Consider the following 20,518-nt stretch of genomic DNA (forward strand, 5'->3'; position numbering starts at 1 on the left):
GGCTTTCTGGACGTGTCAAGGAACAGCCATTGGAAACTGTAGCAGAGCCATTGGAACTATGAAGCCAATTTTGGAGGTGGTCTGTTTATCCAGCAACATTGGGGAGGGGGGATTTGATTATTCAACAAATTAGCAAACACACCCCAAGGAGACATTCTGGGAATCTGTCCTGTATGAGAGGCCACATCTTAGCTTGCTTTGGCCTTCACATGCACAGTTGGCTTTTCACTGGATCCGAGCTGCAGAGATCTAGGCTCACATGGTGTGTCTCATGAGATGGAGGCTTCAGGTTACTGTAATTCCTGACCTACCAACTGAACTGTCATTGCTGGCCTGTAGCAGTGTTGGCACGTGTCGATGACCTTATAAGGATAATCTTGGTTCTGCTTAAATTTCTGAGCTTCCGTACCTGATTATTAATAACGAATGCCTGTGCTCTACCTCCTGACTGATCGAAACACAGAAGTATTGGGCAACTATAGCCGTGAACTCCTGGCCCTCACGGTGCTGGAACTGATGCTGGCTTGTCCTTTCTTTGCAGGGTTAACAGCAGCCTCCTAGGTTGACACTTCATGCTGCTTTGAATGTAGGAGAATACAGTCCTCTGGCTTACTCAGGGGAAATGACAAGGGAGCTTGTGGTCAGTGCTGCAGAAATTCCAAGCCAAAGCAATTGTAGATGTGTGTGACCACATAGTACTTAGAAGTCTCACCAGTGACATCGACATGAAAATATTCTAGAAGCTTAGTAAATACAGTGCTGCACTAATTGTGCCAGAAAAGAAAGGAAAACCACTTTTCAGTCTGAAAAGACTGAAAGGCCCCTTCCTAACTGGAGCAGCCCTAGATTCTTCAGTATAAAGAACTCTTAATGGATACAAAGTAAAGAAGTGGCTGATTTTTGTATTTTTAAACTAACGTAATGTTCTGTTTGTTTACGACTAAACATTTCTGAGTGGAATAATTCTTATTTGGCAGTCAATATTTCCCCACCATAGCAAGCGAGAATTTTCAGTATGTTTTGGGCACAAAACACATTCTATTTTAGACACCAAAGGATCATTTTTCAGTGTTTGCTTCAGAATTTGCGAGGTAATTTCAACAGATCTCACAAATGTTTACTCAATGGTTCCGCATCTTTATTCCTGCATTACTTTTTACACGTCTCTATTTTGGCATCGCTCGATGATACCATAGTAGCTAATTTGTCTTTCTGTTATTAAACTGGAGCTCAGTGAGGGCAGGGGCTATCTGACTTGGCTTTGAATCTCAGGTCCATTGTGCAGCACACAGTATCGATCTGAAGAATCAACAGAATGCCTAAGAGTACTGTCTGAAAATCGAGTAACTTCTTAGTGTAATTGTGCTCTTTTTTTGTAGCACATTTTTCATTTTTTTCAAACCATGTCTACGCGAGTCTGGCATGTCAAGGAAAGGTTCATAGCATTAGGTAATACTGTTATTAGATTGTGTAAGAATCTTTTGGGAAGCTTCGTACTTTTAATTAGGAGAAAGTCATACAGAGAGTAAGCATAGCGTATGAAAAGAGGGCTGGAAGCATTCAGTCGTTGCTGTTAGATATCTCCTGGGTGTCTTGTGACTTCCTGGATTTTGGACCCCCCTTGACTCCATGTTTGAGATCTGCTTGTCTCAATTCTGGATTGTTGGTATTGCCTCTCTGATCTCATCATTTCTTCCCGATCCTTCCTACCCTGCCTACTTTGGTGAACTAGATTCACATCTGCCAGACTTCTTCCTATGCTTGGCCCACCCTGTGTGCCCTATTACTGCTGATGCTCTCCAGTGATACCTGGTTGACCTAGCTGGTTATCAGGTTTCATTTGTGTGTTATTGTTATCTGTAATACATTTACTCAACAACCATATTTTCATTAGAAATAACATGGAAATTTAGGTCATAACTTGTTACAGGTTTAGTTCCTAAAAAATACACATCCCTATTATAGCATATTAAATTCACCAGAAGGCCTTGGGTTTAGGTGTTAGGGCTTATAGTGAATGTGGAGTCTAAAACTTCTGTAAGAGATACAGTGGAAGCTTTCCTCCCTCCCTCTATCCCTTCCTTCCTTTTCATCTATGATGTGCAAAATGTAGGAAGAAATGTGAAGATATTAAACATTGTTCTTCCCTAACTTTAAGGATATGAATATAATAAAACATAAACATGAAGTAGAGGTCAGGGGAGTCGGGGTGGATCAGTCGGTTAAGTGTTGGACTCTTGGTTTTAGGTCAAGTCGTGATCTCAGGGTCACAAGATCAAGCCCTGCATCCTGCTGCGTGCTCAGTGCAGTCTGCTTGAAATTCTCCCACTCATACGTGCGCACTCTCTCTCTCTAAAATAAATAAATCTTCCTAAAAAACCCATGAGGTAGAGGTCGGTTGTGGTCTGACTTAGAAGTGTTTTTTATGGTCTAGTACTAGTATTAAAAATTATAATTCTGCCTTTTAGATTATTAACTTTGTATAAGTAAAAAGACCATATAATGTGAATGTTGTTGTATACATATATTCACACCCTTTTAAGTTAAAAAAAAACTTTGGGGTGCCTGGGTAGCTCAGTCGTTTGAGCGACTGACTCTTGACTTCGGCTCAGGTCATGATCTCAGGGTCCTGGGATTGAGCCCTGAGTCTGGCTTCCTGCTCAGTGGGGCGTCTACTTGCCTTCCTTTCCGTCTGCCCCTCCCCTCGCTTGCGTCCTCTCTCTCTCTCTCTCAGATAAATAATAAAAAACTTTATTATGGAAAATTTCAAACTTCAATTTTACCCATTTTTGGAAATCTTTGTTTCTTTGTGTACATTGAAATTTGGTATTTTATTCTTTCTGAAGAATTTTTAAAAACAGTTTTTGTTGTTGAGGTTTGCTGCTAATAAATTCTTCGATATTGTTTGAAAAAGTATTTCTGAGAAACACTTTTTTGGGGGGTATAGGATTCTGAGTTAACAGTGTTGGTTGTTTCTGTTTTTTTAAAAAAAGATTTTGTTTATTTGAGAGAGAGCATGAGCGAGGTGGGGGAGGGGCAGAGGAAGAGGGAGCATAGGGCTCCATCCCAGGACCCTGAGATTATGAGCTGAGCTGAAAACAGGTGCTTAACTGACTGAGCCACCCAGGCGCCCCTAGTGTGTTGGTTGTGTTAAAAAAATTTTTCAGTAGTTTAAAGATGTCATTGCATGGTTTTTCGCTTTGCATAATTTCTGACAAGAAGGTTGCTTAATTTTTGTGCCCTGCCCCCCTCCACTGCCACTGAGATGATCTGTATTTTTGGTTTCCAGCAGTTTGAATATAATATGTGTAGGGTGTGTATGTGTATGTATGCATGCATGTGTGTGCTGGATTTATCCTGCTTGGGATTCTCTGAGCTTCTTGGATCTGTGCTTTGATTTCTTTTGTTATAAATTTAGTAAATATAGCTGTGCTAATTTTGTTATAAATTTCTTTTGTCATAATTTTTGGAAAATTCTCAGTCATTTTTTCTTCTAACATTTTCTCTGCCCCATTCAGTCTTCTTCTGGGATTCCAATTACACATATGTTAGACCATTTGATATTGCCCTATAGTTCTTTGATGCTCTGTTGTGGGTTTTTTATTTTTCACTCTTTTTTTCTTTGTGTTTCACTGTCAGTAATTTCTGTTGACCTATCCTTGAGTTTATTGATTCTTTCCTGGACTGTGTTTAGTCTACTGATGAGGCTGACAAAGGCATTCTTCATCTTGTTACCATGTTTTTTATTTTTAGCATTCCCTTAACTCTTATAGTGTCCATCTCTCTGCTTGAGGTTGAGGTCTCAGGTTTCAGAAATAGATTTTCCGCTTATTTTCTTTGAACCTTGGTTTTCTCTTTTACAAATTAGAAAAGTCAGGAATATGTAATAATGACTAACAGAATTGTTTTGAGAATCAAATGTGATCCATTGGGCTAGTCCCAACTCCTCTCTTCCCTTGGTCTCATTCACTGTCACTCAAGGCTTCGATGGTATGATTACTTTGATCCTATTTAATTCCTAAATTGTAACATTCTGTGAAGAGGAAGGGACCTAACATTTACTGACAGCCTGTATTAATCTCATGTAGAATTTGAGAAAGGGATAAAAATCACATTTAAAAAGTGCTTTTGTAAAACATTTTACTTTTGCCGGGTCTATGTGGATTTTAATTGGAAGAAACAGACAGCATTAAATCCAGTTGCCACTTGGTTAAATCTGTTAAAGAATCATTAAAATTTTTCAACTGTTGGGTTTCTTGACTCGCTTGAGAAATGTCATGGCTCATAAAACATCTCACTCTCTTTCTCTGTGCATATAGGATTTTAAATAATTGGATTGGCTTCCAAATTTTGTGTTGTGAGGAAAAACTAATGGAGTTTTTTGCTCCTTACTGACTGGTACAAATGAATGATATTCTCACTGGATTTGTCTTTGTAGTCACCGACTTGGATTCCAATTCTGATTGCACAGCTGTAAAATCTTGGGCCGATTATTTCACTTCTGAGCTTGAGGTTTTTTAAATTATTTTTGTTTGTTTTTGCTTTTTATCTGTGAAATAAGGATACCAATGTCAGCTGTTTTGAAGACATAGTGTGTAAAGAAGACATCAAGTATGTAAAGCTTTGGGTGTAGTGCCTAGTTAATAGTGATCAATGACTGATAGCATTAAGAATAGCAGCTAAAATGAAAATATGCCGCTGTTAAGTCAAATTTCAGTAAATAGAAGGGAAAGGCAAGTTTAATGTTCTTTTTATTTCTTTTAGTTGGAAAGGTCCATCTGGTAAAAGGTTATTTTAACAGTAGGGAGAGGGTTAACTGAAAAGTCGGTGTTGATGAATAAGAATAATAAGCAAGAATTAGTGTTTACTATGTGACAGGATCCTCAGAACAGCCCCAAGAAGTAAGCTACCACTCCTCGGACAAGTCCTTCATTATCTGAGTGACGGTGACCACCCCCTGCTTTGTATTCTTCTGTTCTAATTTGTACTTCATCACTGTTCTTTATATGTAACCTCGACCCTTCTTCCACTTCTCATCCCCAGTGAGAGGTTTTTTTATATATTTGGTTAGAAGTGGCCCACAGTAAGTTGAATTGAATTGTTGAGATGTTGAGTCTTTGTGTGTTTCTGGTCAAGAGTGAAATCCCACTTCCTTTATGTTACAGGTGAAAATCTAAGCATTAAAAATATAATGTTGGTCTAAGGTAAAACTACCAAGACAATAGTTATAGATAAACTGCTCAGTCAGTCCAAGCCTCCCCCCACCATCCCCAACTGTTTAAAATAAACAAATATAGTATTTTAAAGGAGCTATTGCCCTGGAAATTACCTTAGAGTAAATATAATGAATTTCAAAGAGGTGTCCAAATTCTGTGTTTGTAAGTAATTTTGCTGTAATGGGTATTATTCAAGATTGAAATTATTTAATACAAAGAAACATTCTTTATTCATACCGTGAGCAACTGTCTTCCAAAACACAGACCACAATACAGGCATTCCTACTTGAATAATATAAGGAATAATGTCAAATTATTTTTGTTGCTTTTTTTTTTTTTTGGTCATAATAAAAATTTTTCACAAAACTGTCTTCCTGATCACAGGTTTTTAGAGGTGGAAGGAACCTAAGAGATCCAATCTAACTCCTTTCTGCCACCCAGAGAGATGAAGCAATTTATCTAAAGTCAGTGTAGCTAGCTAATGACAGAACCAGGGAGAGAACAGAGTCCTTTATCCATTTTCCATAGTGTTACATTCCTCTGGAAAAAACTGCCTACTCACTCTTGGTTTTTAATGCTAGTTAGAGTCTTGGGGTAAGGTTTTTCCCCATGACTCACTACTGCTCTTTTGTTTTCTTGTGTGGGTGTCTGGGAGCAAGCTATTAAGGGTGGCGGGTTTTTTTGTTGAACCACTGAGCAGTGTAAGGCACTAAACAAGGAAAAAGCATTTGTCTGGTTAGCACGGGAGGGGTCAGGAAGAAGGATTGTAGCTGAGACTCTCTGCCCTCAATGTTGATAGGCAGGTATTTTTAAAGTTGAGTTTCCTAACCTGGGGTCTGAATTCCCCAAGGTTTTATGAAAATTATGCAAATAGATGCATACCTCCCAAGACAAGAATGCGTACCTTTCATCAGGTTATCAAAGGGTACATAGCTAAAAACTTTTTTTTTTTTAAGGGAGGGAAAGCTAATAAGCAAACCTGAGAACCAGTTCCACACTCTTGCACTCTAAATACTAATTATACTAGAGGGCTCCAAATATCTCCAGCTGCCTTCTGCTTGTGTGCCCTTTCCTACAGATAAGCCTTCCCAGATGGCTTCCTGCTCTTGTCGTGGAAGGCATTGGAGGCCATGGCCTTCTTACAGGAACTTTTCCCGCAGGTTTCCAAGACGCTCCCTATCTCTCTCCCTTCTCTGTTTATTGTTTCCAGCAGAGGGTGTGAGGCTCTGGGATTTTTGTTCATTAGAAAGTTTAGGGATGTTATTTCATTTACATTCTGGTTAGAAGGAATTTGTCAGATGACTTGAAAACCTAAGACTGTTTGCTATAAGAAAGAAAAATGCAATCAGGATTCCAATCAATACTTTGCAAATTCACTTTTAGAATGCTTCTAGTTCTTTAGTTAGGGAATCTCTGTTTGATCTAGAAACTCTTTAAGCTTTCCAGAAACAGAATAAAGATCCATGGATGGTAGTTTAGGAGTTACCCAGAGCAGTCTATAAAAATGTTTTAATTTAGTTTTTCCTTCCTGAATCTTATCAGATATAAAAGAAGCTACCTCCAAATAGGAATTCATTTTAATGGGCTTTCTTCCTAGAAGAGAACACATGTAAAGCACATTCTAAATTTGTAAGTCTAGCATCTGGACACACAAAGAGAAAGCTACCACTAAGATCGAAGTTGGAAGAATTTGTTTGTTCTTTTATTTTATTATTTATTGTAAACAGGCTCTATACCCAACATGGAGCCCAACATGGGGCTTGAACTCACAAGGCTGAGATCAAAACCTGAGCTGATAACAAGAATCAGACCTTAATCTATGGAGCCATCCAGGCGCCCCTGTTTATTCATTTTAAAACACTCACACTGAGTCCTGTCTTGAGCCCTCTGTGTCATGGCAGATGCCAGGAAATGAGATCTCTTCCCTTGGGAAGCTCATGATCTTCTGGGCACACAGGTCAACATATTCCAATTCAGCATGCTAAATACTGTAATAGAGGTACCCCCCCCCCAAAAAAAAAAGCATTGCAATTAGTAGTCTGTCTGGCCAGGAAGAACGCTGAGAGTTAGGGAAGACTTCCCAGAAAGGTGACACAGGTTTGAGTTATGTCTTAAAAGGTTCAGTAAAAAACTTGTCAGGCAAGAAGGAATCTAGGAATAAGTGGTATATTTGTGCCTTCCTAATTTTAACTAAGTTTAAAACTTGCCACTCTCTTACTTTGTGTTTTCCATCAGAGCTCTAAACGAGAATGGAAGCCGCTGGAGGACCGTAGCTGTACAGACATACCATGGCTGCTGCTTTTTATCCTCTTCTGCATTGGGATGGTAAGGATCCTCTCACAGATCATCAGACCCTGGCGAACTCATGATCCAGGGGAATGATGGGGAATCCGTTTAAAGAGGGAGCTTGCTATTTATTTTTATTTAACCCCTCCTGAATTGCTTGTAACTGGAGGTCCTAGGAGACCATTGAAGCTGGTTATTTTTGTCCCATACAATTCTTTGGTATTTGGTACCCCTTGATATATATTTTTTTAAGCCTACGTGAGATAAAATTAAAAGCATTGGAACTCTGTCTCTTGTACTAGATCATTTAAGAAAGCCAGATTATCCAACATAAATTTCTGCCTTTTGAGTCCTGAGTATGTATCCAACACAAACCTGATGGTTATTTTTGCACCAGTGTTCCCCTGGGCGGTGGGGGGGGTTGGTGTTCCTTTATATACAGTTAGAGTTTGTGCTAGAGGATGTCTACAGTGTTTCCAATTCTAACATCTTTTAGTTCTTCCTAGAGGGGAGGCTGGTTGTTCCCTGCTTCTGCCCATACTGGGCCCCCTGCTACCTGCTGTGTTGGCTGTAGAGTGGCATCTCTCCATTGGAGATCAGGGACTTGGTGATTTTCCACTGGGCATAGAGGATGGAGGAGCAGAGCCCCTGCTGCAGTGTCAGGGGTATGCTTTTTCAAATTGCTTCCCTACCCTGCCCTGCAGGATTTCACACAGGCTTCAGGTTCTTTACAGTCACGGCCGGTGTGCTGGGCTGGAAAAAAAAAGGAGGGGGTGAAAACAGTGGTTTTAAAGCTAGCTGATATTCAGAACTAGAATTAGAACAGGCTTGGAAATTCTCATCTGCTTAATCCCCCTCATTCTACAGATGGAAGGCATCAAACCCAGAGATGGAAATGACCATGCCAAGGCCACATTGTTTAGTTCATGGGAGAGCTGGTAACAGAACCCTGCTCTCCTCGTTTCCAGGCCAGTGCTCTCTTCTGCCAGCTCCTTTCCTCTTCCTCAAGGGGACTCTGCAGACGGATATTGCACTAGTCTTTACAACCAAAACACAAATGCACTACCTCTGGCCACCTTTTTTCACAAATGTATGAGTGTTTTTAAGCCTCATTTTCCTATAACATTTTATAGAGCTTCTTTAAGGATAATCTTATTCTGTGTCCTCTGCAACGGCACACCTCACAAATGCCATTTGCAAACCATAGAACCACCCTAATCCTGACAAGTAGGCATAATGGCAGGGACCAGTTATGGAAAAGAAAGCGGCCGACTTTAAAGAAATATAATAGATTGTGTAAAACGAGGAGTATTCGTTTTAAAGATAATAGCTCAGTTTCATGTAACCTAAGATATTTAGAAAACATCAAAATACCCATTTCCTCACTTAGGACTTCGAAGATGTTCAAGAGTCTACTTAGTTTAATGGAGTAGCTCCTGAAATGTGACGTGCATGCCGAGTGTGGGAAAGATTTTTTTTTGCTAACAGAATTAGCACAACCTCTCCCTACTCCCTGAATTATCCCCGAGACAGACGGCAGCTGACCTTTCGAAATTATGTTTATAAAAACATGTACCTGCCACTCCAGGTGCTTTTGATTTTCTATGCTAAAATAGCTTGGGAAAGTGCAGTCATTAATGTTGATAGGCTGATTTGGGAGTGACTTAGAGTAAGGAGCTATTTGTTTACTGACACATTTTAATGCAGTGGTAATTAATATAATGTTGATTTCTGTGCCATGGCAACTGAGACCCACTGTGTGTACTTTTTAAATGAGGGGATAGAGTTATTTGTTTTGCAATGATTTTTTTTTTAATGGATTACCCTCATGGAGTTGAGCTAACCTCATGCTTTGCCACATGGAAACTGGAGAAATTTCCAAGTTCTGTTGCCTACCGTACGGACACAGCAGTAGAGCAAAGTTTTTTGTCTTCTGTGTATTTGTTTTGTATGGTTTTTAGAAGTTTTTTTTTCCCCTTTAGGATTTCATTCTGTAGTACTTTTCAGAGAAACAGTCATCAAACGTTTGTTGAGCGTTTTCCTATGCTTGATGCTTTTGCATGTATTTATCTCATTAAATTCTCCCAGTTGCCTTATGAAATAGGTTTTCTCCCCAGCTTACAAACAAGGTGTAGCAAGGTTAAATATTAGCTTGTCTAAGAATAGAATACTGATACTATGTGGCAAAGGTAGAATAGGAACTGGGATACTCTTTTAACCTAGTGGCCAGGTGTCTGCTTCTTTCTGTCATCTCATGGCTGAGCCTTCAAGCCAAATCTGTATTCAGTGTCCTTACTTGCAGTTCTTTGCTTATTCCTTGATATCTCTGCTTTGAAATATTTTAAGATCTTGTCTTATTTCATCCATCTTCACCATTAAATCTTTTTATTTACACGTTTACCTCTTTATAAATATTTGTACTTCTGTTTCCTCCCTTATGTCCAGGGCTTTTCCATGCTTGCCTTCCATGCTCACCATCCACATTTGAACTTTTATCAATATTTTGAAATTTTGGGGCATACATTTACTCTGTTCTAGAAAAATGGTATGTAGCATTGTACTTCTAAATTTCTGTTTTCCATTAAGGTAGCAGTCAAGTGGTTCTCATATTGGACAAGTTGATTATGTATCAGAAGCAGCTATTTTAAGAATACTCTTTCCTGGGTCCCTCCTCTGATTCTGACTTAATCTCTGTGTTTCCAGTGTTCAGCCAGGGTTGGAACTCCTGTTTTAGGCACCAAGAAACCACTAAAGAGTTTTCTGTTCTTTTTTTCTTTCTTTTTCTTTCTTTCTTTTTTTCCTTTTTCTTTTGGAAGAGGGAGAATGGGGGAGGGGCAAAGAGAGGGAGAGAGAATCTTAAGGGGGCTCCACACCCAGCACGGAGTCTGACACAGAGCTCCATCTCACAACCCTGAGATCACGACCTAAGCAGAAATTAAGAGTCAGACACTTAACCAACTGAGTCACCCAGGTGCCCCAGCCAGTGAACGGTTGTGAGCAAGAAATGATGTGACCGGGTTTAGAAAGATGGCCCTGGTAGCCAGTGTTATAGATGGTTTATAACACATTACAGAGAGGGACCACTTTGGATGCTAATGGAATAGTCCAGGTAACATGTGGAAAACCTGAAATAAGGTAATGAAAAAGAAATGGAGAGAGTGTCATCAATGTTGTGGACAAGAGGGAGGCAGAATAAGGATGAGTAAGAGGTTCTTGTATGAGGGGTTCAGGGTAGGGTTTTTCAGGTCAAATCTGACTGAGGCTTGTAAGTTCTAAACCACAGTTTCTGTACAAATGAAGGAAAAAGAATGAGATGGATAAACAGAGCACTATGTTAATAGCCAGACAGTCACCTGATTTTATACCCAATAAATAGCTCCTTGGTAAAAATGACTTGTAGAATGAAGCTTGGGCCATGTGGCTGGAAGGTCCTTCCCGTGTTGGGCAGTGTGACTTCATTCTGTCTCAGGGAGAGAGAGGTATGAGTGAGAAGAGAGACGAGATCCATCTGGACCCTCTCCGCCCAGATCAGCTTACCACAGAAAGGCAGGAAAAGAGGTGGTGACTCCTTGGCCCTAAAAGGAGTGCTCACCATGGACAGTGGTGACGCCCTACAACGTACCCCTGATACTGAGTGCTGCTTTACTGCGGGCTCGGGACTGTCCTGCATGTGACACAGAAGTACCACAACTATGCAACGAAGTCAATGCTGTTGTTAACATCATTCTCATTTTACAGATAAGAAAACAGAGGCACAGGGCTATGTTAGATAACTTGTCTAGGTTACACAGTGGCAGGATGGAACCCGAAAGAGAAGAGGTCTAAAAGGTGAGGCCTCAAGAGGTAGTCCCTCCTTTGTTGCCTGGAGTTGGGAACAATAGAAAAGTTGTTGTTTAGAACATGGACACAGTAACCTCACCTGCCAGGAAAATGTGGTCTTGTGAGTATTTCAGATTCTGAGCAAAAGTTTGCATTCGCTCTGGTGCAGTTAGGAGGCGAGAGTGATGGCCAGAAGTGTGGAGAGGGGAGACCGAGGAGTCTGCTCACTCCATACCCTTACATGTGCGGTCTGGTAAGGAACGGGTACTACAAAGGCAGACAGGGTAGATGCAGGAAAGGGAAGTGGCTTGGGGAAATGTGGAATGAGAAGATGAGTTTGGGAGAGGTAGGGTGTGGGTAAAGATAAGCAGTGGGAAACAAAGTTGGGAGTTTTGGAGAATGAGCTGGGCTATAGCTGGGGGTGGGAGATGACATTGCATACATTGTCCCTTCAGACCGCTTTCAAGGACCTTTTTTTATTTTATAGCATTAGTCTAGTTCCCAGAGCATAGTGTTTCTACCTCATTAACTATTGTTGAGCATGCAGCACAGAGTGAAAGACCCAAAGACTCACTGCAGTGTTTAGTCGTCTGTGTGACGGTCTGAGCTCCAGCAGGATCATAGAATATAGGAAGAACAGCATGCCAAAAATTACCCTCAGGTTACCTCATCCAAATACCTACCTACTTTCTGTTAAATCCTTTTTTTCCCTTTTTTTTAGAATTATGGTAAAATACATATAAAATTTGCCATTTTAACTATTTTTAAGTAGTTTGAATCAATTTGCTTTTAATCCACTCTTGTTTTTGTATCCTCGTCACTATGCTGGACCAAATGGGTTTATCCTTCTTCCTGCAGGTAGAGTCTGAAACATTTTACTCCCTATCTATCTGTCTATCTATCTACCTATCATAAAATTGGGGAAGAGGAAAGGGCTTTAGAGATTAATCTAGTTCAAGCCTTGGGACAGGTAAGGAGACTGAGGGTCAGAATTTAAAGTGACTTCCCCACGATCCGAAGGGGTGTTTGCAGCAGAGCCGGGTTCAGTTCCTAGCATTCCTTGTCCGTGTGTTTTCTTTCTTTTATTCACTGTTCAAGCTGCCCATGAAACTGAGCCTCTCTGATCTTGCTTCCTTACACTTCATTATTTTCTGATCTTTTGAGAACTTTTCAGTTCTTTCAGGGTAAACTTTATAACCCTTTCTTACCGTGCAGGACATCTTGCGTTTGATTATGCTCGATAAATGCATATTGAGAGGCAGTTTCTAGACTTCCAGTCATTTTTGCTTATTGCTTCTTTCTTCTTTCTTAGATAATACATCCTATTAAACTTTAAAGAAATCTGGCAGATTGGGAAAATTTTTAAATTTTTCGTTTGTTTGTATAAATATTAGCGCTGCATCAGACATTCTCATCCTGTCTGCTGGGTCCTAATAGCCTTTCATGTCTCAGGGTTCTAAGAAGAGGAGAGACAGAAGCCAAATGTTCCTTCAAGGTTTGACACATTAGTAACTAGGAGATTGACTCCAAGCTTTGGTTGAGTTTAGGGGTAGAGGTATAAGATTAGGTATCGAGGCAAAGGAGGTAGTATTTGAGGAAAAAAGAGTCTGGGCTTATTTTCTTTAATCCCTGGGAGAGAGCTGGAAGTCTTTTTTTGCCCATCTTTTTATTTTGAAACATTTTGCCATATTCATATTTCATTCCCACCTGCCACATAAGTTTTTGTTGACTGTTTTTTTCCCACCCCCAAAACCAAACTTAAGGCCTTCTGCCTTGCTCGGTTGCACGTTAAGGGCTCTGGGTTTGAAATTCAAACATGCTTGTGAAATCAAATGTGTCCTCTCTCTTGACTAATAGTGAATGAAACTAAGCAAATCCTCCTTCTAACGTTGAACTAATGACCACAGTACATTCACTAGCAAATTGTCTTTCTCCCACTTAGGCAATAGATACTTACTAGTTTGCCAGATCCAGCTTGGGACCCACCACCAGTGTATGCCTTGATCTGACTTGAGTCACCTCCTGTTTGTGATTAGATTTGTCTGCTCCTCCTCCTCTCTCTCTCTCTCTCTCTCTCTCTCAAAAGAGCAGTTCTGCAAGCAGTAACTCAGTCCTTTTAAGATTTAGCCATGGTTCTCTTCCTTACTAATAGGCTTACTTTCTCTGCAGTGATTGCTCTCTACTATAGGCATATAAAAGCTTTCCTCATCCCCCTTATCACTTGCTTCATTAATATGATTTCCTTCTCTTGAATGCCTCTTCCTCTCCCCACTTAGAGCCATTAAATTATTGAGTGCATTCTGTAAAGTTTCTCTCATCCTATTTTGATTTCATGTACCACATTTTTTTCTCATCTGAAGCTATATTGCTTCCCACATTTGGATTTCAGAATTTTTTTTTTAAAGGCGATTGTATTTGTAATTATATTTGGCCTAGTTCCCCGTTGTCATTACTTGTACCATATGGGAAGTCCCTGGGAAAACAGTCATGGTTTCTTCCTATCTTACTAGCTTACTTTTTCTCCTTCCTTTCTCCCCTGAAGCTTCTCACCCACCCTTCTCTAATGCCTTTGGAAGCTACTAAGAAGTTTAAATGGCCAGTGCGAAAATATGTCAGTGTCCCATTTTACCATATATATGTGACGTTTATAATTTATCCTCTGTCTACATCCCAGAGGGATGTAAGGTGGCTTATGATTTAAAAAAAAAAAAAACTCACATGTCCAACAGTACTGTTAAAAATAGTCAGAAAGGGAAATCAGAAACCATTTAAAGGAATCTGTAACACAAAGTACTTATCAGACATAAGAAGAACATTTCTATAAAAAGTGAAAGAAGAACATAACCTTTTAATTATGCAAGGCCTTTGCTATTTTAGACTAGTAGTGAAAGAAGATTGTAATTGTGGTCTGAATATTTCTGTGTAGTGACACAATTACTGACAATATTGCTCATTTTCTCCCTAGGAATTTTTGTTCTAAAGGAGAGAACTGAAGGAGTTTTTGGTTAGTCCCCAGTTACTGGTATCAACTTCTTTAGTCTGGCTTTATCCTTCAAATTTCCCACTAACAGCTACCATGTCTTATCACCAGCCATGGTTCAGACCAGCGAGGGGTTAGAGATGCGCTCTCTCATTTAGTCCTCATCATTAGGCTGTGAAACAGATGATAGTACTTTGTGAGGGATGGGGAAGGAGCACTCTAGGTAGGGAATTGGATCAAAGTCACGTAGGTAGTAAGTGGTAGAGTGAGGGTTTAAATCCAAATCTCTCTGGGTTCCCTTTGTTACTCTCTGATTCTTCTTGCTGAAGAACTGTATTGGAAGGTTAACCATTAAACCTCCTAATGTTTGCCTCCACTTCCAGCTTTTGTTCGGTGTAGGATTTCCTAATTTGAGGTTCAACGATATGCTTAAAATGGCCTGCTGGTTTGCACATGTGTATGTGTGCAGGGCCTTAAATGTTTTTTTCTCCTGTTTTATTATTGCCTTGAGGTCCTGACATGGAACTGTCTTGCGTTTTCCGTGGAGGAATCAGGAGAGAGGGAGGGGACAAAAGGCGAGAGTAAACGTGTGAGTCTGGACCGGCCTCTGCCTAACCCTAGTGCAAGCAGTTAGTTGCTGCTTCGAGGCAGAAGGATACTAACATTTTTATTGAAACAGACACTTACATGCATTATTTCATGTAATTCTGACAGCAGCCTTTGTGGTAAGTGGTTTTAGCCTCAATTTATAGACGGGAAAACTGAAGCACAGAGCATTAAGCAGGTTTGTCCGATGTCGCACAAGTAGAAAATAGAGTCATCAGTATTCCATTGATCAGTGAAGGTTTATCTGACCCTGGAACCCATGGACCTTTCCTTTACATGGTCTCATTTCTAACAACAATAATAGCTAATATTAATTGAGGTCTTACTATGTGTTGAGTAGGATTCTCATCCCTTTACTAGATTATTTCATTTAATCCATACAGCATTCTTAGGAGCTACGCACTCACTCTCTCCATTTTACAGGTGAGTAAATTGAGGCACGGAGCGTTAAAGTAACCGGGCAAGGATCAGTAGGCATGAGAGTAGCAAATCAGGGATAGTCTCCACTCTGGAGTGGACTTTCTTATAAACTGTAGTTTCAAGCAGTTGCTATTAGCTAGAGCCACACTCTCTACTCCCCCCGCCCCGCCACTTTCCTTACCTCCAAGATAAAGCTAGAGGGATTATTTAGAAAAAAGTTTGTTTACCTTTTTAGGAAAGTATGTTTAAAAGGGAAATAACTCTCCTTGGAGGAAGTGCATGTGAGTACAGGACTGAACGCCATGGGCCTGAGATCTAGCATGGGACTTGGCTAGGATGCATTAAATAGTGATAATCTCTCCCTTCATTGGCCACTTCAGTAAGGATAATAAAAACCACCCTTTTAATGACCACGTTGCATGGTTTTCTAACCCGTCTTTTCACCCAGTCCATTTTATCAGTAGTGATTCACCTTACTTCCTATTGTTACGTCTACTATCCTGCAGTGAGTATAGGCTGTTACTGCTTTGTCTTGGTCCACACATACTTGACTCAGCAGGCATGATGCAGTCCCAAAGCATCTACGGTTTATTTGCCTTTGTCACTGTGATGAAGCCTGTTCCCATGAAATGAAGTGACCTTTGTGGCACACAGACCCAGTGCCTCACTCTCCTTGAGTCTGCAGTATTAAAAGCATGGTGGTGTTTCATGGCATAATTCTTTGGCTTGTATACAGCTTTATTGCAGGAAGGAAACAGAGTGTTGTGTGCACCAACGTGATAATAATTCAAAACCCACACATCTATTCTTCTTTGAGTTTTTTTCTTTCATCTGTTGCTGTTGTCCCTTTAACAGAACTTTACAACCAAATAAAAGTAAAGAATGAAACAAGCTGGGTTTGATTTTATGCTCTGATCTTTACTAGCTTCTATGGCGTTGGGCAACTTACTGAATCTCTCTGGGTCTCAGTTTCCCCATCCTAAGGATTAGCGATAATGTCTGGTAAGCACCTAGTAGGAGCCTGGCACAGCGCAGATGTTCAATACAGAGAAGCCACTATTATTATAAAATGCATAGGCGATCTTATGATGTAAAAGCTTGAGATTTGTTTTGTTATGGTAGTAAATAGTGTTTCCCTGTGGACTTCTCTGTGCTGCTTCTGTGAAATACCAGGAAAACAGTAGAATAGTGTTTGCAATAAGGAAAGATAGCTCTCTGTTCCCTTCAACAGACAAAAGAAGGTCATTATCGTATCAAGTAGTGACTGTTGCTATTGAACTGGTTTATTTGTGTGTTTTTTTTCTGTTTTTTTTTCTAGGGATTTATTTGTGGCTTTTCAGTAGCAACAGGTGCAGCAGCGAGACTAGTGTCAGGATACGACAGCTATGGAAATATCTGTGGGCAGAAAAATGCAAAGTTGGAAGCAATACCAAACAGTGGCATGGACCACACCCATCGGAAGTGAGTAGACTGTTGGCTGAATGAACACTATGGAAACCTTGAAGGGGGGTAGAAAATCCTGCGTTTCTTACTGTTATAAAAATAATATCTTACTGAATTTTATTTTTATATGACTCCTGTTGGTGTTTTTATTTTTTTTAACTGCCCACTCAAATTATTCCTGGTTTTGGTCTGTAAATACATTTTCCAGGAAATAAAATTAGCTGCCAAGTTAAAATGCACTATCTTGAGGTTTTAATGAGTAAAGGCTTGATTTGAGAGGGTTGTTCCTATACTCTCTTTTCCCATTAGCCTTTAGGTTGTACCCGAAGTTTCAACTCAGGGAATAACGTAATTATTTTTTCTTCCTAAGATTGTACTTGATGGGAGACAGAGGGATGATAGTGGATTTTGAAACATTAAAGGTATAACGAAACATTTTGTGATGCATCATTTATAAGTACAGTACCTATCAATTTCCAGTTTTATAAAAGATACATTTTCTTTGTCAGACTTTAAAATTTGTTTTGAATTCTCAAGCTTGATCTTTTGCATTTCATGAAATGCCTGACTTAATTGCCTTTTTTCTTCATAAGAGCTATTATTTCGTTTTTCATGTGTGTGAGGAAAATGTCATCAAACATATCTTAGGTATGATGTCAGTATATTTGTCCACACTGCATATTTATGACCCATCACACTTGGTCAGACAAGTTTAATAAATAAAAACAGGTCTTCAGAATTAACCAAACTAATTTTAAAGTCATGGGTTACCCAATTCAGTTAATGAACTTTGTAGGAAAAGGCTGAGCAGTGAAAGCTATTTTTAGGCTATAGTTGTTTCAAGAAGCATTTTCCAGGATATAGTAGCTATATTTATTATTAGATAAATCTGTTTGTTAAATCAGGGCACTTCCTGGAAAGTATAAGATTAATTTGACAATTTCACGAAGAAGAAAGAAATCCAAATGGTTAATCGTATCTCAGAGATATTCTCCCATTGAATGAAGGAATAATGTGTTCAAGTAAATAAAATTCTAAATAATAATAATGATGAATACTTGTGTAGCATATCATAGTTGGCAAGCATACGATACCATGCTGTGGGGTAGGTGTCATGGAAGTTTAGAGAGATTGGAATGATTTTCTCAAAAGTCTGGCTGGTCAGTGGAATATCACACACAGACTATGAGCTTTTCTCTTGATAAGCACGTGCATCCGTTGACAGAAGTGAAAATTGGACTCAGGGTAATTTGGAGGATTTTCATTTATTCCTTTTTTGTTTGCTTTATAGAATTAACACAACTTTTAGGCCTTGTGTTATTTCTGATAACAAGACAGCCTATATATATATATATATTTTTAAACATTTTCTTTTGAAATAATTTTAGACTCCTAGAAGTTGCAAAAATAATACAGAATTCCACATCTTTTGTTGTTGTTGCTGTAGGTGGCGTCTGTGCCGTCAAATACTTTTAGACTCTTTAATGCTGGAGACGTGTGCCAAACATAAAATGTTACCATTTAGGTAGTTGAGGAGATAGGAGGAAAAGAGCTCTCTTCCCTCAGATCTACTGCTCACGTGAGGTCATACGTTTATGGCTCCCCTTGTAATCTGCTGGTGGTTCCAAGCATATTGTCACCATAAGGTTTGTGTAAATGTCACTCTTCATGCTTAACCTTATGGAGGTTAATTTGGTCAATTTTTAATTTCAAATCCTTGTATTTTCTATGTACTGATATAGATATTTTCTATATACTATATGTTCTATACACTATACACACACTATATAAATATATGTGTATATTTATATACATATATAATACATAAATATTATATAGATATATTTACATATATACATAGGCCTCTTGCAAAGAGAGCCTGCTTCTTACTCCAAAAAAAGTGGTGATTTCTCTCTGAGTGCTCACTGTAGTTGGGAGCCATTCATGGATCGCTGTAGAGGAAATAGTTTCCCAAGTGTAGCTATACCTTGGGTATACATGTTTGTTTATTTATTTGTTTGTTTATTGAGAGGGAGAGGGTGAGAGAGAATCTTAAACAGTCTCCATGCCTAGTGTGGAGCCCGACCTGGGACTTGATCTCACAACCCTGAGATCATGACCTGAGCTGAAATCCAGACACTCAACTGACTGTACCACCCAGGGGCCCCTGTTTATTTATTTTTTATCTCTACTTCTTCTCTGCATGTAAACGTTTTAATGCTGACCCATCTAAGTATTTCTATCTATGAATGGAATATATATATTTTTAATGAATAATACATTTTGAACATACCTTTCTCAGGTAAGTCTGTACTGTTTGGGTTTGAAAGAAGGCATAGTGTCTTTGTGTTTGTTACCTTTACTCCATCCTCTTCTTTTTCCTGCCAAATGCTTTCGTTTCCTCCTTTTTCATTCATTTCCTGATATATCTTCGTCTTCGTTATGAATACTAGGCCCTACCGTAGCTCTAGAATTTTTTTCTATCTATCTTGTCTGTTGCTACCTCAACTTGACCTTGATCACTACTTTGTCCCATTTCTTATCCTCAGTCCCTAGTGCCTGATACTCACTGGGACCTACCTCCATACATATTTGTGGAATAAGTTAATAAGTGAATCCTCTAACATCTTGAATACAACTAACTCTACCTTGCTTTCATGAGTATTGTTTCCTTTGTCAGAAAGAAACATTTCTTCCATTCTTCATGTGGCTAAATTCTACTTATCCTTCAGCCCTCACTATAAATGTTATTTCCCAGAAAGGTCTTTTTTGATCTCACAATTTAAATCAAGTATTTAAAAGTACTTTCTCATGGGGCGCCCAGCTGGCTCAGTTAGTAGAACATGTGACTCTTGATCTTGGGGTTGTGGGTTTGAGCCCCACGTTGGCTGTCGCGTTTACTTAAAAAATAAATAAATGATAATTGTCTTTCTCTGCTTGACTTATTTCACTTAGCATTATCTCCTCCAGTGCCATCCATGTTGCAGCAAATGTTGAGAAATCATTCTTTTTGATAGCGGAGTAATATTCCATTGTATATATGGACCACATCTTCTTAATCCAGTCATCTGTTGAAGGGCATCTGAGCTCCTTCCACGATTTAGCTATTGTGGACAAAGACAATTATCATATGGTTTCTCTCATCTATGGAACATAAGAACTAGGAAGATCGGTAGGAGAAGAAAGGGATAAAGAAAGGGGGGTAATCAGAAGGGGGAATGAAGCATGAGAGACTATGGACTCTGAGAAACAAACTGAGGGCTTCAGAGGGGAGGGGAGTGGGGGGCTGGGATAGGCTGGTGATGGGTAGTAAGGAGGACACGTATTGCATGGTGCACTGGGTGTTATACACAACTAATGAATCATCGAACTTTACATAAAAAACCAGGGATGTACTGTATGGTGAATAACATAATAAAAATATTATTATGAAAATAAATAAATAAATGAAAATAAAAATATTTTCATTGTATCCTATAATATGTGTAATTATATATTTATTTTGTGACTATTCGTTAAATGTGTCTTCTAAGTTCTGGGAGAGCAGAGGTGAGGTCTGTTTTTTCAATACTATATCCTCAGTACTTGGAATATAGTAGGCATTCAATTAAATGTTGAATGGGTAAAAAATTTATTTTCTTAAAATTTTTCTGGGAAGTGAATTACCAAGTCTGAGGATAAAATTAAGATTACTAATAAATATTTTAAGATTATTAATAAAAATTGCTGATGAGTATGGCTTTCCAAA

At 39.2% G+C, this 20,518-nt stretch overlaps 1 protein-coding gene across 3 annotated transcripts in view; it reads left to right on the plus strand.

Moving 5' to 3' along the window:
* The window catches only part of SLC44A1 (solute carrier family 44 member 1), a 190,749-nt gene that overhangs the window by 43,802 nt on the left and 126,429 nt on the right, over positions 1-20,518 (plus strand). For all 3 annotated transcript variants that reach the window (XM_040631677.1, XM_040631676.1, XM_040631675.1), the window contains exons 2-3: positions 7,452-7,541; positions 16,646-16,788. In XM_040631677.1, coding sequence (XP_040487611.1) covers positions 7,452-7,541; positions 16,646-16,788 — 233 coding nt within the window. The remainder of the gene's footprint in view (positions 1-7,451; positions 7,542-16,645; positions 16,789-20,518) is intronic.

Source organism: Ursus maritimus, unplaced genomic scaffold (assembly GCF_017311325.1).
Source record: "Ursus maritimus isolate PB19 unplaced genomic scaffold, ASM1731132v1 scaffold_17, whole genome shotgun sequence".
NCBI classification, from domain to species: domain Eukaryota; kingdom Metazoa; phylum Chordata; class Mammalia; order Carnivora; family Ursidae; genus Ursus; species Ursus maritimus.